This window comes from Phocoena sinus, chromosome 1 (genome assembly GCF_008692025.1).
Source record: "Phocoena sinus isolate mPhoSin1 chromosome 1, mPhoSin1.pri, whole genome shotgun sequence".
Taxonomy (NCBI): domain Eukaryota; kingdom Metazoa; phylum Chordata; class Mammalia; order Artiodactyla; family Phocoenidae; genus Phocoena; species Phocoena sinus.
In genome coordinates, this window is record NC_045763.1 from 850,238 (window position 1) to 866,948 (window position 16,711).

The 16,711-nt window shown below is 58.9% G+C and overlaps 3 protein-coding genes and 1 non-coding gene across 7 annotated transcripts in view; 1 reads left to right on the top strand and 3 right to left on the bottom strand.

Moving 5' to 3' along the window:
- The first annotated feature begins 318 nt into the window (after positions 1 to 318).
- CALML6 (calmodulin like 6) lies at positions 319 to 11,690 on the top strand. 4 transcript variants are annotated; one of them, XM_032641379.1, is made up of 6 exons: positions 8,601 to 8,746; positions 10,019 to 10,066; positions 10,681 to 10,855; positions 10,954 to 11,098; positions 11,176 to 11,276; positions 11,351 to 11,690. In XM_032641379.1, exons 2-6 carry the CDS (start codon positions 10,064 to 10,066, stop codon positions 11,395 to 11,397), a joined length of 471 nt encoding a protein of 156 aa, XP_032497270.1. In that variant the 5' UTR covers positions 8,601 to 8,746; positions 10,019 to 10,063; the 3' UTR covers positions 11,398 to 11,690. The 4 variants fall into 4 exon arrangements, with proteins under 4 accessions (XP_032497278.1, XP_032497270.1, XP_032497253.1 ...); XM_032641387.1 differs by lacking the exons at positions 8,601 to 8,746; positions 10,019 to 10,066 and adding an exon at positions 319 to 378; XM_032641362.1 differs by having other exon boundaries at positions 8,601 to 10,066.
- Positions 3,263 to 3,369, bottom strand: LOC116745110. The gene has a single exon (XR_004347266.1). It is a non-coding gene; the product is annotated as a U6 spliceosomal RNA (small nuclear RNA).
- A 105-nt stretch (positions 11,691 to 11,795) lies between the features above and the next one.
- On the bottom strand, positions 11,796 to 14,582 carry TMEM52 (transmembrane protein 52). The gene is made up of 6 exons (XM_032650469.1): positions 14,520 to 14,582; positions 13,641 to 13,766; positions 13,511 to 13,554; positions 13,355 to 13,396; positions 12,559 to 12,737; positions 11,796 to 12,449 (listed from the first exon to the last, which is right to left on the bottom strand). The coding sequence occupies exons 1-6, from the start codon at positions 14,580 to 14,582 to the stop codon at positions 12,271 to 12,273; spliced, it is 633 nt and encodes a 210-aa protein (XP_032506360.1). The 3' UTR covers positions 11,796 to 12,270.
- Positions 14,583 to 16,202: 1,620 nt separating this feature from the next.
- Positions 16,203 to 16,711, bottom strand: part of CFAP74 (cilia and flagella associated protein 74) — a 77,076-nt gene continuing 76,567 nt past the window's right edge. The window contains exons 41-42 of the mRNA XM_032650577.1: positions 16,501 to 16,635; positions 16,203 to 16,304 (exon numbers count right to left, since the gene is read on the bottom strand). Coding sequence (XP_032506468.1) covers positions 16,203 to 16,304; positions 16,501 to 16,635 — 237 coding nt within the window. The remainder of the gene's footprint in view (positions 16,305 to 16,500; positions 16,636 to 16,711) is intronic.

Here is a 16,711-nt window from a genome sequence, read left to right on the forward strand (position 1 = left end):
GCAAGTATCGGGGGCGGGGCCTGGAGATAGGCAGGGGCGGGGCCTAGTGGCTGGCCGGGGGCGGGACCGAGGGCAGAGCCGGGGGACAGGGCGGGGCCGAGCGTCGGGAACTGGGCTGGGGCTTGAGAGGCTCAGCTCCGGACTCCGCCCACCCGGGTGGGCTGGCGGGCTGGCACTCCCCACGAAGACCCCGGAGGGCCACGGCGACCTGTTCCCAGACAGGCTTGTGATTTTGCTAAAACAGTCCATAGTTTTCAGGGCTGGTAACTCGCAGTACATCCCGCCCGCTCTTCGCGGAAACAAGCCTTTTCAGTTCTCAGTTGTTTCCTCTGGTCTTGATTTCGAAATTAATCGAAATCTCGGTATCTGGAGAAGGTGGTCAGTTTGAGGCTGATCTTTAGTGTTGAGATTTCTTTGTGGATCAATAAATGATCTATTTTTAGAGCAATGCAGAGTTGCTAGAAAAGGATGTTCTGAGGCTGCTACCCCAGACCCAGCGAGCGCCTGGGTCGCTGGGCGCAGGGGGGCGGGGCGCCCGGGACGCGCCCGGCGCGGGGCTCAGGGGGCCGGGAGGGCCAGCCTTTCTGTAGGCTGTGTCTGTGGACCGGGAGCGCCTGGACTTTGTTTTTATCCGTTTAGGCAATTCAATCTCTTTTAAAGTGGCGATTGTTTTAAGTGGCATAATTTCGATTACTGGTGTATTTGGATTTCTTCTTCTTTTTTAAAAAATATTTATTTATTTATTTAGGCTGCTCTGGGTCTTAGTTGCAGCATGTGGGATCTAGTTCCCTGACCAGGGAACCCAGTCCCCCTGCATTGGAGGCGCGGAGTCTTAACCAATGGACCGCCAGGGAAGTCCCTGGATTTCTTTTTTAAAATAAACTTTATTTTTAGAATCGCTGTAGATTTTCAGAGAAATTGCTGAGACTTCCGGCGAGTTCCCATGCACTTCACTTCATGGTCGATTTCCTCTATTATGAGGAACTACGTTAGTACAGTACGCTTGCTACAATTAATAACCCAATATTGACACATTATTGACTACAGTCCACACTTTATTCAGATCTACTTAGTCTTAACCTAACATCCTCTTTCTGTTCCAGGATCCCGCAGTAAATTTAGTTGTTCTCCCTGGGCCCCTCCTGGCTGCGGCAGTTTCTCAGACTTTCCTTGTCTTCGGTGACCTTGATGGTTTTGAGCGCTGGTCAGGACATCCTGTAGCCTGTTCCTCTGTTGGGATTTGTCTGGTGGGGTTGTGGGTTTCAGAGAGGTACAGTGCCCTTCTCGTTGCAAGTGTCAAGGGTGAATGCCCTCAACATGGCTCGCCACCGTGACCCTGGCCCGGATCCCTGGGCGGTGAGCCTTTCCATTCTCTGCTCATTGGAAGGAAGTCAGTATTGGCCAACCACGATTAAGAAATGGGGGGTTGTGCTCCCTTCCTTGAGGGTAGAACATCTACATAAATTATTTGGAATTCTTCTGTATGGAATATTTGACTCTTCCATTTATTTATTTATTCTGTCACTTGTATCAATATGGAGTCATGGATACATATTTATTTTTATTGTGGTTATACACATAACATAAAATTTACCATCTTAATTGTTTTAAGCGCACAGCTCAGTGACATTAAGCACACTCACATTGTTGCGCAACCATCACTACTATCTGTCTCCAGAACTTTCTCACCTTGTAAAACTGAAACTCTGTCCCCATTAAACACTAACTCCCCACCCCCTACCCCAGCCCCTGGCAACAGCCATTCTACTTTCTGTCTCTATTAATTTGACTGCTTTAGGGATGGTATATAAATGGAATCATTCGGTATGTGTCTTTTTATAACTGGCTTATTTCACTGAGTACGATGTCCTCAAGGTTCATCCATGTTGTATTAGGTGTTAGAATTTCCTTCCTTTTTAAGGCTGGCTAATAATAATTCTATTGTATTAGGGTTCTCCAGAGAAATCAATTATATATATAATATCAAAAATATATGTAGGGCTTCCCTGGTGGCACAGTGGCTAAGAATCCGCCTGCCAATGCAGGGGACACAGGTTTGATCCCTGGTCCAGGAAGATCCCACATGCCACAGAGCAACTAAGCTTGTGCACCACAACTACTGAGCCTGCGCTCTAGAGCCTGGAAGCCACAACTACTGAAGCTCCCACGCCTAGAGCCTGTGCTCTGCAACGAGAAGCCACCGCAATGAGAAGCCCGCACACCGCAATGAAAAGTAGCCCCTGCTCGCCGCAACTAGAGAAAGCCTGCTCTCAACAACAAAGACCCAACTCAGCCAAAAATAAATAAATTAAAAAATATATATATGTAAAATATATAGAGATGAGATTTTAATTATTTATTTATTGAGGTATAAGATGGGGAATTGTTTTTTTTTTTTTGCGGTACGCGGGCCTCTCACTGCTGTGGCCTCTCCCATTGCGGAGCACAGGCTCCAGACACGCAGGCTCACGGGCCCAGCTGCTCCGCGGCATGTGGGATCCTCCCGGACCAGGGCACGAACCCAGCAGGCGGACCCTCAACCACTGCGCCACCAGGGAAGCCCAAGATGGGGAGATTTATTATAGAAATTGACATGTGATTATGAAGGAGGAGGAGATCTGCCATCTGCAAGCTGCAGGCCCAGGAAGCCCGTGCTGTAATTCAGTCTGAGTGTGAAGGCTGAGAACCAGGAACGCTGATGTCCGAGGGTAGGAAAGGATGGATGTCCCAGGTCAGGCAAAGAGACAGTTAGCTTGTCCTCTGCCTTTTTGTCCTACCTGGGCCCTCAACAGATTGCATGATGCCCACCTGCATTGAGGAGGGCAATCTTTCTTACTTGTGTTCAGATTCAACACCAGTTTCCTCCAGACACACTATCCCAGTCACACCCAGCTGTCTGGGTGCCCTTAGCCTAGCCAAGTGGACACATAATATTAACCATCATACACACACACACACACACACACACACACACCACGTTTTGTTTATCCAACTATCCATTGACGGACGTTTGGTTTTTTTTTTTCTACTTTTTAACCCCTCTGAATAACACCGCTGTGAACACGGGTATGCAAATACGTGTTTGAGGCCCTGTTTTCGATTCTTTGGGGAATAGGCCCAGAACTGCAGTTGCTGGGTCACATGGTAATTCTATGCCTACTTTTCTAGGAAGCTCTGTACTGTCTTCCACCAGCGTCTACATTCCCACCAGCAGTGCACGAGGGTTCCAATGTCTCCACATCCTCACCAACACTTCTTTTTTAAAAATATGGAATGCTTCACAAATTTGTGTGTCATCCTTGCGCAGGGGCCATGCTAATTTTCTCTGCATTGTTCCAATTTTAGTATCTGTGCTGCCGAAGTGAGCACTCACCAACACTTTTGTTTTCTGTTTTTTTTTGCGGTACGCGGGCCTCTCACTGTTGTGGCCTCTCCCGTCACGGAGCACAGGCTCCGGACGCGCAGGCTCAGCGGCCATGGCTCACGGGCCCAGCCGCTCCGCGGCATGGGGGATCTTCCCGGACCGGGGCACGAACCCGTGTCCCCTGCCTCGGCAGGCGGACTCTCAACCACTGCGCCACCAGGGAAGCCCTTGTTTTCTGTTTTTTGATAGTGGCCATCCTGATGGGTGTGAGGTGGTGTCTCGCTGTGCTGTTGATTCGCGCTCCCTGATGATCAGTGATGCTGAGCATCTTGTCATGTGCTTGTTGGCCATGTGTGTGTCTTCTTTGGAGAAAGGTCTATCAAATTCTTTGCCCAGTTTTTGAATTAGGTTGTTTATTTATTTATTTAAATAAACAAATTATTTATTTATTTATATTTTTGGCTGTGTTGCGCCTTTGTTTCTGTGCGAGGGCTTTCTCTAGTTGGGGCAAACGGGGGCCACTCTTCATCGCGGTGCGCGGGCCTCTCACTATCGCGGCCTCTCTTGTTGAGGAGCACAGGCTCCAGACACGCAGGCTCAGTAGTTGTGGCTCACGGGCCTAGTTGCTCCGCGGCATGTGGGATCTTCCCAGACCAGGGCTCGAAGCCGTGTTCCCTGCATTGGCAGGCAGATTCTCAATCACTGCGCCACCAGGGAAGCCCTGGGTTGTTTATTTTTGGTGTTGAGTTGTAGGAGTTCTTTACATTTTCTGGGTATTAATCGCTTATCAGATATAAGCTTTGCAAATATCTTCTCCCATCCTGTGGGTTGCCTTTTCTCTCTGTTGATGGTGTGCTTTAATGCACAATGATATTTACCTTATACTTTGGTTATAACCCAATACGACTTGATTTATTTTCTTTTTCACATTGTTCCAGCTTTGGCTCCTGGAAACTCTGTCAGGTGGCTGGGTTTACTTTCTTTATTCTTCTAATTTTATTGAGGTATAACTCACATACAGCACTGTATAAGTTTTAGGTGTACAGCATGATGACTTGACGTACATACATCATGAACATGAACCGCAAGTTTGGTGAACGTCCATCATCTCACATAGGTACAAAATTAAAGAAATAGAAAAAAAAGTTTTTCCTTGTGATGGGAACTCAGGATTTACCCTCTTAACGACTTTCATATATAACATACAGTGTTAATTACATTTATCATGTTGTGCATTACATTCATAGTACTTAGTTTTCTTATAACTGGAAGTTTCTACCCTTTGACTGCCTTCCTCCAATTCCTCCTCCTCCTACCTGGGCTTACCTTTATTTTTTTTTAATTAACAAAAAATTTATTTATTTATTTGGTTGCACTGGAGCTAAGGCTCCTTAGTTGCAGCTCGCCTGCTCGTTAGTTGTGGCATGTGGGCTCCTTAGTTGCGGCATGCAGACTTCTTAGTTGCGGCATGCAGACTTCTTAGTTGCAGCATGCATGTGGGATCTAGTTCCCTGACCAGGGATCCAACCAGGGCCCCCTGCATTGGGAGCGTGGAGTCTTAGTCACTGCACCACCAGGGAAGTCCCGGGTTTACCTTTATTATGTTACTTTCTGCTTCCTAGTTATGCTGCCTTTATTTTATTTTTTATTTTTATTTTTAATTTTTGGCTGCACCATGCAGCTTGCTGGACCTTAGTTCCCTGACCAGGGATTGAACCCATGCCCTTGGCAGTGAGAACACAGAGTCTTAACCACTGGACCTCCAGGGAATGCCCCCCTATGCTGCCTTTCTTATACTTCCTTCTCCCTTCCTATATCCTATTAGGTTCATTAGTCTTTTTTCCTTCCATAGATGTGGAAGTTATACAACCTATTTCTAGTCTTTTAGTGGTTATCTTAAGAGTTTCACATTACTTTTTTTAAAAAATAAATTTATTTAGTTATTTATTTGTGGCTGTGTTGGGTCTTCGTTGCTGCGCATGGGCTTTCTCTAGTTGCGGCGAGCGGGGGCTACTCTTTGTTGTGGTGCGCAGGCTTCTCATTGCGGTGGCTTCTCTTGTTGAGGACCTCGGGCTCTAGGCGCTCAGGCTTCAGTAGTTGCAGCACGCGGGCTCAGTAGTTGTGGCTTGCGGGCTCTAGAGCGCAGGCTCAGTAGCTGTGGCACATGGGCTTAGTTGCTCTGCGGCATGTGGGATCTTCCCCAGACCAGGGCTCGAACTCGTGTCCCCTGCATTGGCAGGTGGATTCTTAACCACTGCGCCACCAGGGAAGTCCCCACATTACATTTTAATCTCAATCACTAGCCCTGGCCATTTCCTGAACACTACCGGATCTTACACTTGCATCCCTCCCCTCTTCCATGGTTGGTGGTCCAGGGTTTGGGTTTCTTTGACACCCCTTGCTCAGGGTGAGCTGCCCCCAAGCAAGCCCTGTGACAACGGCTCAAGACGGGGGCACGCAGCCTTTCCGTGGGCACAGGAAGTAAGATGGGACAGAAGGGGGCAGTCCCAGAGCCGGGCAGGGGGCTTTGGGCAGGGGGCTCAGTCCACCGGGACCTGGGAAGACTGTGTCACGTGCAGCCCTGTCACCCGCGAGCGAGGAGGCTGGGGGCCTGCGGCACACCCAGGTGCCAGTGCCCACGTGGCTGCCCCAGCTGGCCGAGTGAACCTCAGGCGGAGGCCGCGGAAAGAAGGGAGGGGTCTGACAAGCTCCGTGCCTAGCCACGCCCCGCCCCGCTATGCTCCAGCCCCTCGAGGGAGCCCCCGGCCCAGCCGTGCTCGCCTGATTCCTGCCAGCACTGCCACCAGGTCCCTCTGTCCACCCAAGCCAGGCTCAGCTTCATCTCAGCTGGGTCAGCTGCACCCCTCCTGGGTGGTCGGCCTAGTGGCCACGGCGGGAGGGGGGCCTGAGGGGGACAAATGTTGGCTCCAGTTGGGGCGTGGCCTGTGCACTGTGCTCCCCTGGGGTGGCAGTTCTGGGCCCAGCCCTTCACAGGGAGAGCCGAGCAGGACCTGAAGGCCAGAATTCCAGAGGAGGGGGTGTCAACCACCCTGACATCCTGCCTACATGTCAAGGCCCCTGCTGTCCCACCAGGGCTCGACTTTGATGGGCAACAGGTGTCACTGAAGGTCAGCCACTCTGACAGTCAAGTCCTGGGCTTGGGACTGCGGTTCTCTGCCTCCACTGCCTGGGGGAGCAGAGAGCTGTAGGCAACCAGAGACCCAGCACCCAGCACAATAACACCCGGCTTTCACACCCACTCCCACGGTCACACCCGTGTTCACACCCACACCCATGTTCACACTCACACCAATGTCCACACCCACGCCCATGCTAACACCCACACTCACACCTGCACTCACGCTCACACCCACATTCACACCCACTCACACCCACACCCACGTTCACACCCACACTCACACCTGCACTCACACCCACGCTCACACCCACGCCCACGCTCACACCCACACTCACACCCCGGCTTTCAAGTCCCCACTCCTGACCCACCCTCCACCTCGGTGACTGTGTGGAGCTTCATGTGTGGGCACCAGCCACTGAGCCTCTCATCCCCTTCCAGTGTGACCCACCGCAGGGACAATCCCCATGCCTGGCGCCTTGTGGCATCTGGGTAGCGAGGGACCCATCTCCAGAGCCCTGGGTTGTCCGGAAGCAGCCCCCGAGGTGGGGTGTGGGGTACAGGCCATGGGCTAGGGGTAAAGTCCAGCTGTCCTGCAGGAAGCCTCGGGCCACCAACAGGCTCTGGAATGAGCACCCTTCAGAGTGTCCCACATGGGGCCACAGTGGTCGGTGAGCTGGGTCTGCACCTGAGGCTCCCCCGGAGGTGTGGGGCTTGCAGTGTCTTCTTACTGGGGACCCCCAGTGGCAGTGTCTGTGGGTCTCTTCTCTTCTCTGGGAGACGATGACTGGTCTGCACCGTGTGTGTGTGGGGGCACTGAGGGAGGGGCTAGGGCCCCCCTGCTGCACACGTGAACTTTTCTTTTCCCCTGGCCTGGGGTTTCAGTCTGCGAGTTCAGCCGTTCTCTTAGGGGAACCCACGGTTCCATCCAGATCCGCCTGGAGAACACACCGTGTGCCCTGCCGTGGGGTAGGGCGGCCCTGGGGGCCTGTGCACAGATGCCCAGGTGCTGGGAGCACACTGCTCTGGCCTTCCTGGGTCCCCGCCCTTGGTCACCCTCTGACCTGATTAGGGCTCTGCAGAGAAACAGACCAATGGGAGAGAGCGGGAGGGAGGGAGACTGACTTATTTTAAGGAACTGGCTCGTGTGGTTGTGGCTTGTCCAGCAGCTAGAGACCCAGGGAGGAGCTGAGGCTGCAGCTCAGGGCCAGAGGTTGTGTACAGCAGGACTCCTTCTTCCTGGCGACCTCAGGCTTTTCTCTTAAGGCCTTCCACTCTTCGGATGAGACCCACCCACATTATCAGGGTCATCTGCTTTACTCAAATCTACAGATTTCCATGTTAATCACATGGAGAAAACCCTTCATGACCCCCACGTTCACTGCAGCATTACTCACAGTAGCCGAGAGGTGGAAGCAACCTAAATGTCCATAGATTGACGGATAAACAAAATGTGGTCTATTCATCCAATGAAATAGTATTCAACCTTAAGAAAGAAATTCTGACACCTGCTAAAACAGGGATGCACCTAGAGGCCATGGTGCTGAGTGAAATAAGCCAGACACAGAAGGACAAACACCGTCTGATGCCACTCATACGAGGTCCCTAGGGGAGTCAAATCCGTAGACAGAAAAGCAGGAGGGTGGGTGTCGGGCTGGGGAGTGAGTGTTTAATGGCGACAGTTTCGGTTTGGGCACAGGGAAAGTTCTGGAGATCTACTGCCTAACAAGGCCCGTATAGTTTATGCTACTGAACTGCACGCTTAAAAATGGTTAAGATGGTTAATTTTATGTTTTGCGCTTTGTACCACAAACAATACAAAAAAGACCAAACGAAAAGATTGTGGTTGATGACAGATGTTCAGTATATGTTAGTTCCCTTTTCTGAGTAATATTTTATGCTAATTTCACCACCGTAATCAGTACATATATGAAAAAACACAACCTTCACAGCAACACCTAGACTAGTGTTTGGGCAAACACCTGGGCTTGGAGCCTGGCCAACGGGATGCAAAACTGACCCTCACGCCCTCCTTCTCCGCAGGCCCTTGCCCTCCCCGCACCCCCTGACCCCCTGCCATCGTGCGGCAGCCCCCACCAGCCTTCTTCTCCTCCAGCTGTGGTCCGGGTGTAGAGATGTGACTAATTTCCTTGAAATGGTCTGGGGATTTTTGAGGGAAGGGGTGGGAAAATCTTTTCTCACCGTCACAAAGCCTGAAGCCACGGCCCGGAGCAGCCAGGACAAAGGTAGGGCGCCCAGAGCCGGCTTCTTCTTCCATCCTGGCCCGGGGCCGCTGGCCCGGTGCCCGCTGGAGCCATTTTGTCCCCGTCAGCACAGATCTTGCGGGCTCAGCAGCTGTCCTGGGCCTCAGCAGGAAATGTCCCTGTGGCTTCCATATTCTGGCAGGCGGAGGGCCAGCCAGGCCGGTGGGGTACAGGGCATACCTCGCCTGCTAGATTCGTCAGGTGGCCACGGGGCCGAGGCAGATGTGTGTCGGCGTGCGTGACCCCGGGGGCCATGCACGGGGGTGAAGGGAACTAGTGGGGGCCTGTCTGTGACCATCGCTGGGGGCAGGAGCTGGAGGGGGGATGGGAGAAGCCCCCTCAGCTCCAGCTTGTAATCACAGACCTCCGAGCGCCGTGGCCAGGCCAGCAGGTCACTGCCCGGACAGGAGCACAGGGACCTGGGCCCAGGGTCGGGAGCCAGAGCCGCCGCCCCGGGTCGGGGTGGCAGCGGGTGTGTGTGTCCGAGGGCTGAGCGCACATTGGCAGGGGTGTGTGTGCCGCTGTGGCGTCCTGTTACTAAACAGCCAGGCCACGGGGCTCCCTCGGGAGCCAGCTTTGCTCTTCTGAGCGGAAGGGGGTCAGGTTTCCCTGAGAATAGCCCCTGACCGCCCAGAGGACACCTGGCTTGGCCTCCCCATGGCCAGTCCATCCCCCTGGTCCCGTCTGCTCTGCATCCTCTCGCCCCTAGCTCGTGGCCAGCTGTCTTCTCCTGGGACTGTGGACCCCCAGCCCCTTCTGCACAGGGTGGCCCGAGGGGGACCCCAGTGCATTTGTTTATTGAACCTGTCTTTAGAGGGTGTCTGCAAAGTGCTGGCACCATGCTGGGCCCTGGGTCCTTGGGGATGTGAGGGCGACACCTGGCCAGGGAGGGCCGTCAACAAGAACCCTCACCAAGAAGTGATGACAGCCCGTGGGGCCTCCCGCTGCACAGTGAGGGGAAGGGGCTCACTGGGGAGAAAGGAACATCCCTTCTCCTGCCCTGGCCCACGATGTCCATCCTTGCCGTGGCCCAGGGGGGCCTTGGCTGGGACCCAGGGTCAGAGAGGGAGCTCTGGGGTGAGGGGCTGCTCAGGCCAGGAAGGGCCACGTGGGGAAGGGCCAACCTGTCCCAAAATAGGGCTGACAGGATCTCCTGGCCATAAAAGGCTCTTGGAATCTGGACCCCAGGGACCCCGGGCAGCTGGATCCGCTAAAACTCAGCCGCCCCCTCTGCCCCTTGTACTCTGCCCACAGCAGCTCCAGCGCCACCGTGCAGTGTCCCCTCAGCCAGCCACAGACATGGTAAGGCTGCTCCCGGCGCCCGGCAGAGCCCCCGGCGGGCTGGGCTGGGCGGTCCAGCAGGAGCTGGGCAGTGCCTGGGGGAGAGAGGACGGCGGGCAGGCCTCTGCGCACACAGGGCTCAGGCTGGGGCCGTGACCAAAGGTGGGAGGGTCTCTGGGGACCTGAGGAAGACGTCCAATGAGGCTGGGCAGAGAGCGTGGAGTGGGGGGCCCGAGGCCGGGCCCTGCCGGCCACTGGCGCCGCCCTTGCTCTGGGGCCCAGGCCGGAGCAGCCCTTTCGGAAAGCGGCCGGGGCGGTGGCAGGCAGGGTGGCCCGGCCCTGGACTATCGCTCTGGGATACCAGAACAGGCTGGGGCCTTCCCCCTGGCCCCCAGGCCAGGCTCCTCCCCACGCTGGCCATGGTGTCCCTCCCCTGGCCTCACTGGCTGTCCAGCGCTGCCCCACTGCACTCTCACGTGGCTGGCCTGCCCCTGCCTCGAGCGCCGTCCCCTCTGAGTGGCCTCGCGGAGCCTTGCTCTCCCCTCAAGACCCATCCCTGTGCCGCCTGGCCTCCAGCCTCCCCCGGACTGAGGGGTGGAGGGGCCCCTGGCGAGCCTGGGCCCGTGTCCCCACAGACGGAGCGCCTGACGGCGGAGCAGATCGAGGAGTACAAGGGGGTCTTTGAGATGTTTGATGAGGAGGGCAACGGGGCGGTGAAGACGGACGAGCTGGAGCGGCTCATGAGTCTGATGGGCATCAACCCCACCAAGAGCAAGCTGGCGTCCATGGCCAAGGACGTGGACAGAGACAGTGAGGCCGCCAGGGGCAGCGGGAGGGGCGCGTCACCGGGCTGTGAGTGGGGGGGGCTCGCCGCCCTCACTCGGGCACCCGCCGCTTGCTCCCCGCAGAGAAAGGGTTCTTCAATTGTGACAGCTTCCTGGCGCTGATGGGGGTGTACTGGGAGAAGGCCCAGAACCAGGAGAGTGAGCTCAGGGCGGCCTTCCGCATCTTCGACAAGGAGGGCAAGGGCTACATCGACTGGGACACGCTCAAGTAGGGCCCCGGGCCGGGCGCGGGGGCGGGGGCGGGGGGAGGGCCCGCTGGCTGCCACTCAGTGCAGGCTCCTGCAGGTACGTGCTCATGAATGCGGGCGAGCCCCTCAGCGAGCTGGAGGCCGAGCAGATGATGAAGGAAGCCGACAAGGATGGGGACGGGACCATAGACTACGAGGGTGAGTGGGAGATGGGCCCCGGGAGCCCGGCGGCCGGGTCAGGCCAGGCTGCCTACTTGTCCCTCTGCTCTCAGAGTTCGTGGCCATGATGACTGGGGAGTCCTTCAAGCTGGTCCAGTAGGAGCAGCCACTGCAGCCGTGGGAAGCCCGCTGCCTGCTGCCATCACCCTGCTGCCCACCCTGTCATCCACCCCACGCCGGCTCCGTGGCCAATAAACGCTCCAGCCAGACTCGTGTGTGCTTCACTGTCCCAAGGCTGGAAGAAGGGGCTGCAAAGCTGCGGGTCTGGAGAAGGGAGAGGGTTCTCCCGAGCTGCCCATCACACTTGGGCCATCACTTCTGTGGGATACCTGACACTGCCTACAGCCCAGCTCTGGGCTCCGGACACCAGCCGGAAGGCCAGGCTGGGCATAGGTTGAGGACCACGTACTCACACTGCCTGCCTGCCCTGGGAGGCGGCTGCCCCAGGGCCCCTCCCGGAGCTCTTTCCTCCATATGGAGATCACTTAGATAGAAACTTTATTCTCTCTCTCTCCAAAAAGCTGTAGACATCACAGCAGGCCCTGAGCCCTGAGGCTTAGGTCTGTGGGGCCTCATCTGGGCTGAGGGCCTGCTGGGCCTGAGCCAGGGGCCAGGGCTGAACGTAGCAGCGTGTGTGTGTGTGTGTGTGTGTGTGTGTGTGTGTGTGTGTGTGTGGCCAACACAGGGCCGGCTGGCTCAGATGCCCAGCGTTACATAGCAACGAGGCCAGGGCTGCAGCAATGTGCCGGACGGCTGGCCTTCCCGGGTGGGAAGGATGGTGAGGGTGGGCTGGGGTGCCCTTGCACAGTCCCCTGTGAGCACAGAGTGGCTGGTGGCATCGGGAGGCTCGGGAGAGCTTTCCTGCCCGCTCCGGGGGGCACCAGGGCTACAGCCAGGGGTGTTGGGCATTGCGGCCCCACTCCTGGGGCCCTGGAGGGGCCTCTAGGCATGAGGCCTCAGGGAGGGGGCTGGGCTACTGGGAAGGGGGTGGCTCTTCCTGTCTGGTTTTAGCCATCTTGACGGCCTCATCGTAGGAGGGCGGCAGCTCAGGGGCATACAGGCTGTAGGCGGGAGGGGTCACAGAGTCGAGGTCCAGCTCCCCCAAGGGCAGGGGCAGCCGCATGCCCAGCGGGTACTGCACAGAGCTGTAGGCTGCAGGGAACCAGAATGGGTTTGTGGCGACCGGTGGCTCTGGCCCTCACCAGTCCCCTGCCGCCCCTTCAGGCAGGTGGGCCGCCGGGCGAGGTCTGCCGGCACTCACATGACACAGTGCTGTGCATGGGGCTGTCGCTGTCCGCGGGGATGGCTGTCAGGTCGCAGGACTCAGGTGCTGATGGCAGGTGTGGCTGGGCGTGCGCCCGCTTCCGGAGACAGCAGAAGCGGACACAGCTGGCCGTGGCCCCACACAGCAGCAGAAGGAGCACAGCAAGCAGGAGGAGCCTGGGCGGGGGGGCGACATCTGCCGCTGGACCGACCCCTGGCCGCTGGGCGCCTGCTCCCTGGGGGCAGTCACAGCCCGGTTGCCCAAGACAAGGCGATGGATAGGGTAAAAGACAACCAGGGACTCTGTCTCCAGGCCGGAGACCTCCTCCCGGCCCGGCCTGGCCTCCTGCTGCTGGCCTGCCCTGGCTGTCTCTCCAGGGCTGGCCACAACTGGCCTTGGGCTTACTCCCAGGACACGCTGTCCCAGTCCGACTGCACAGTCCTGTGCCCAGACCAATGACCATGTTCACAGGGGCCTCCCACAGGGGCGGGGAGCGAGGGAGTGGGAGGTGGGCAAGCAGGCTACAAGGGAAGTCCTGCCCAGGGCCCCGGGGGTGTCCCTAGCCACGGGGGACTCAGGCAGGACCCACGCAGGAGGTCGCCCCTGGTGCTGGGGGAGGAGGCTGGGGTCGGCATGCCAGGCTCTCAGGGCCCCAGCGCCTTCCCGCCAGCGGCCCAGGAGGGGGACAGTGCTGGCGACGCCTCGGCCGTGGAGCCAGGCGGGGTGGGGGTCTGGTGGGCCTGGCCCGGCGGAGAACCGTCGCACCCGGCTGCGCGCCGCGGCCTCCACTTACCCCACGTGCCACAGGCTGCTCCAGCGGGCCTGGGGCGGGCACCTGCGGGGACGGGGGCACTTGGAGCAGGCGAGGCAGGGCCCGGCCGACCGCCCTGCCCGAGCCTCCCCCAGGGTGGGGCCAGGCCCCAGCTCCCTCCCCCCCGCCCCCACTTACCGATCCGAGGGGTCGCAGCTGCCTTCCCCGAAGCCCAGCGCCACCTGTGGGGACAGGGATGAGCCCGGGCCAGGGCGCGCCGAGCGCAGACCCGCCCCGCGGTGCATGAGCCGAGCGCCCCGCGACCCACCTGCGGCAGCGGCAGGAGCGGCGGCAGCAGCAGGAGCCCGCGGTCACCCAGGGCGCCAGCGAACATGCTCAGCGCCGACGGGAAGCGCGAGCCCACTAGCCTCGAGGCTTTATGGAGGCCCCGCCCCTAGGCCCTCCCAGCGCAAACCCCGCCCCCAGAGACCGCGCCCATTGGAGGGCTCGCCCTGTAGCCGCGCCCATGTGCCTCGCCCCTACCCTCCGCCCAAGGGTAGCCTCGCCCTTTAGCGGCCCCACCCCCGCAGGCTCTGGGCAGGCCCTAGATTCCCCCGCTCCACGGCCCCGCCCACACAAGCCACGCCCACAAGCCCCACCTCTTGGCCCTCCCATCAGGTCCGTTTTCTCTGTGTTTCCTCAGCCTAGGATCGCGGGGTGGGGGGCGGTCTCGCCCCGTTGGCTTCTTGCAGTCGGGCTTGGGGTGGACCGGGGCGCACCCTGAACAGCTGTGGCCCGGTCTGCACAGGGTGTGGCCTCGGAGGGTGGCGGCCAGGACACACGTGGCCACGCCTCGCACACACCCCGGTGCTCAAGGTAAGGATTGCAGCAGTCAAGACGCTGGGGCGTTCCTAGCGCGCTGTTCAACTACATTTCGTGTGCGCGCTCGCCGCGGGCGCTCGCTGCCCCTCTGCCTTCCGCTCCGCCATCCGGCGCTCAGGCTGAGGGAGGTGGTCAGCGCGGCAAGGTGCAGGGTGGTGTGTCTTGTCTGGGGAGGGTGGGAGGAGAAGCTACCCTGCCGTGTTTTTCTTCATTGCACTCAGGACGTACTCCACAAGCATCTCCCCACTGGAGGGGAAGTGACCGCAGCTCCTTGAGGGCAGGGCCTCCTCGGCCTGGCTCTCTCATGCCTGGATCTGCCAGCTACCTGCTCCATGATCTCTGCTCTGCCTCTGTCCTGCAGCTGTCCAGCACCTCCTGGCTGTACCATGGTCCTCAGGGCCCCTCCTGACTACCCTCTTCCTCCATTCTGCTTCGGAGGCCCGGCTCAGGAGCGGGAGGGAGGGGGATGGGCACTGGTCCAGCCAGCAGGCAGGAGTGCAGGCAGGGCCTTGGGCAGTGAGTACCAGGGTCCGCTGGTTCTAAACCCTGAGAGCCAGGCCAGGGTTTAGAGGAGAGTGGCCTGCCCCTCCCACGGGCCAGCCTGAGGGGGAGGCAGGGGCAGTGGTCTGCAGGGAGGACTTCCTTCTGGGGCCTGGCCTGGGCTGCAGGACCCTGGCTTCTCTTCTCACCTAGTGAGAAAGCAGCCCCTGTGAGGGCTAGGAAAGGACCTGGGTCTGCCCACCAGCCTGAAGTCCTGCAAAATGCTGCTCTGTGGACACCGTCACTGGCTCAAGGTTAGGGAGATGGCAGACTTCCAGGCACCAAGGGCACCGAGGAAGTGGGGTGAGGGCTCCAGGCTGGTGTCCTGAAGCCTGTGCCCAGGAAATTCCCTGGATGCACCTTGCCCTCCACTCCTGCCAGGGAAGGCTGCGAGTGCTCGCCTGGGGGAGGCACGGGGGTGGCGTGGGCGGGCTGGGCGTGCTGGGGTGTACACAGGGAGCCCGGATGGGTTGGCTCTGTGGGGACAGTGTCTAACCTGCCACTCTCCAGAAGGCAGGGGCTGGGTGCAGGCACTATTCTGGGCTCCCAACAGGGTCTCATGGGCTGGGAGTTGGGGGCTTCTCCCTTGAAGAGCTGGTCAGGACCCAGAAGGCTGAGCCCAGACTCACTTCGGAAAAGTGGAAAACCAAACTCATGGGCTGCGTGTCCCCCGGACCCTGGCTGGGCTGTGAGGGACGACACAGTGAGGGCGTGTCCCTGACATTTGCTCGCTCCTTGCTTGGGGGCATCAGGGACCCTGGAACTTGGGAGGAGCAGGGAGGCCTAAGGGGCCGCCTGGGCTTTGGAGCCTGCCGCCCCCCTCCCTCCCCGCCGGCCTCTCTGGGTGTGGAGCCCTGCAAGCCGCCCCCCTCCCCCCGCCACGCCCAGTTGTTCCCCCAGGGCTCAGTCTTCCAGGCCGAGTTCACTGTTTTATGGACCGACTTGTGAGTGAGGGTGGGAAGCAGGGGCTGCCCCCCTGGGACTCTGTCCCCATCTCTCCTTCACAGCTCACTGCAGGGCTCACCGCAGGGCTCACCGTGGCCCACACTGCAGGCCTGGATGCACAGGTTCACACAGGGTTTATTGACAGGTCGGCGGGCGCAGCTCTTCCCCCCACCAGGACCTTGAAAGGCTGGGCGGGTGCTGGTGGGGCTGGGGGCTCCGAGGGGCTCAGGCTGGGAGCAGGTTGTGGTCAGGACTGGCCTCATTGCCTGTTCTGAGTGTGGGGCTGGGACAGGAGCTCTTGGCCCCGGGCTCACTGGATACAGGGCAGCAGGAGGTGGCCGTGCCTGTGGAGGTGGGGTGCCCCGGCCATGGGGCCATGCGGGGGGCCACCCTTTTGAAGCTGCCCAGCAGGGATGTCCAGGTCCCAGGCCCCTGGTTGGCTCTGCTGGGTCCACAGACCGGGGGAGGGCTTCAAATGTGGCAGGAAGATCCGAGGGGGCTCTGTGGAGAGACTCCTGTGGCCTCAGGGGCCCGTCACCACCTGCGCTACAAAGAGGACCTTGTAGGTCTCCTTCACGTCCCCCCTGAGCTGCAGCAGGGCTGACGCCATGAGTGGGTGGTCCGGCTGGAAGGGGAGAGGCGGGGAAGGAGGGGGACCCTCGGTCAGCTGGCACAGTGGACAGATGTTTTCTGGCCGTGGCGCTGCCCACCTCACCTGCCCAGGGCCCCCCCGCAGTCCCCTCCCTGGGTGGGGGCAGGGCTGTCATCCTGCCCAGCTTGTGGCTTTCGAAGGCTCCCCGGCCGCCGTCCAAGGCACCTACATCAAAGTCGATGGGTGGCATCCAGGAGATGCTGATGGTCTTGGTCTGGCCGCGCTCCACAAAGCCCTTGGAGGGCTCGATGGTGAAGCCCTTGTGCTGCAGGGACGCGACGCTGTCCAGGCTGAAGTCGACAGTCTGCAGGCGTTGGTGCTGTCAGCAGGTGGGCGGGCACAGCTCCCGGGAAGCGGCGGGACTGGGGATGAGGGCGCCC

Excerpts from the sequence above, each read along its gene's own strand:
- CALML6 (XM_032641362.1), top strand. The coding sequence starts at position 9,422 with ATGGCCAGTCCATCCCCCTGGTCCCGTCTGCTCTGCATCCTCTCGCCC. Across the intron at positions 10,067-10,680 it reads CTCAGCCAGCCACAGACATG|ACGGAGCGCCTGACGGCGGA; the intron begins GTAAGGCTGCTC and ends GTGTCCCCACAG. Across the intron at positions 11,277-11,350 it reads CGGGACCATAGACTACGAGG|AGTTCGTGGCCATGATGACT; the intron begins GTGAGTGGGAGA and ends CTCTGCTCTCAG.
- TMEM52 (XM_032650469.1), bottom strand. The coding sequence starts at position 14,582 with ATGGTACAGCCAGGAGGTGCTGGACAGCTGCAGGACAGAGGCAGAGCA. Across the intron at positions 13,555-13,640 it reads CGCTCCTGCCGCTGCCGCAG|GTGGCGCTGGGCTTCGGGGA; the intron begins GTGGGTCGCGGG and ends CTGTCCCCACAG. Across the intron at positions 12,450-12,558 it reads CATGCACAGCACTGTGTCAT|CCTACAGCTCTGTGCAGTAC; the intron begins GTGAGTGCCGGC and ends GGTTCCCTGCAG.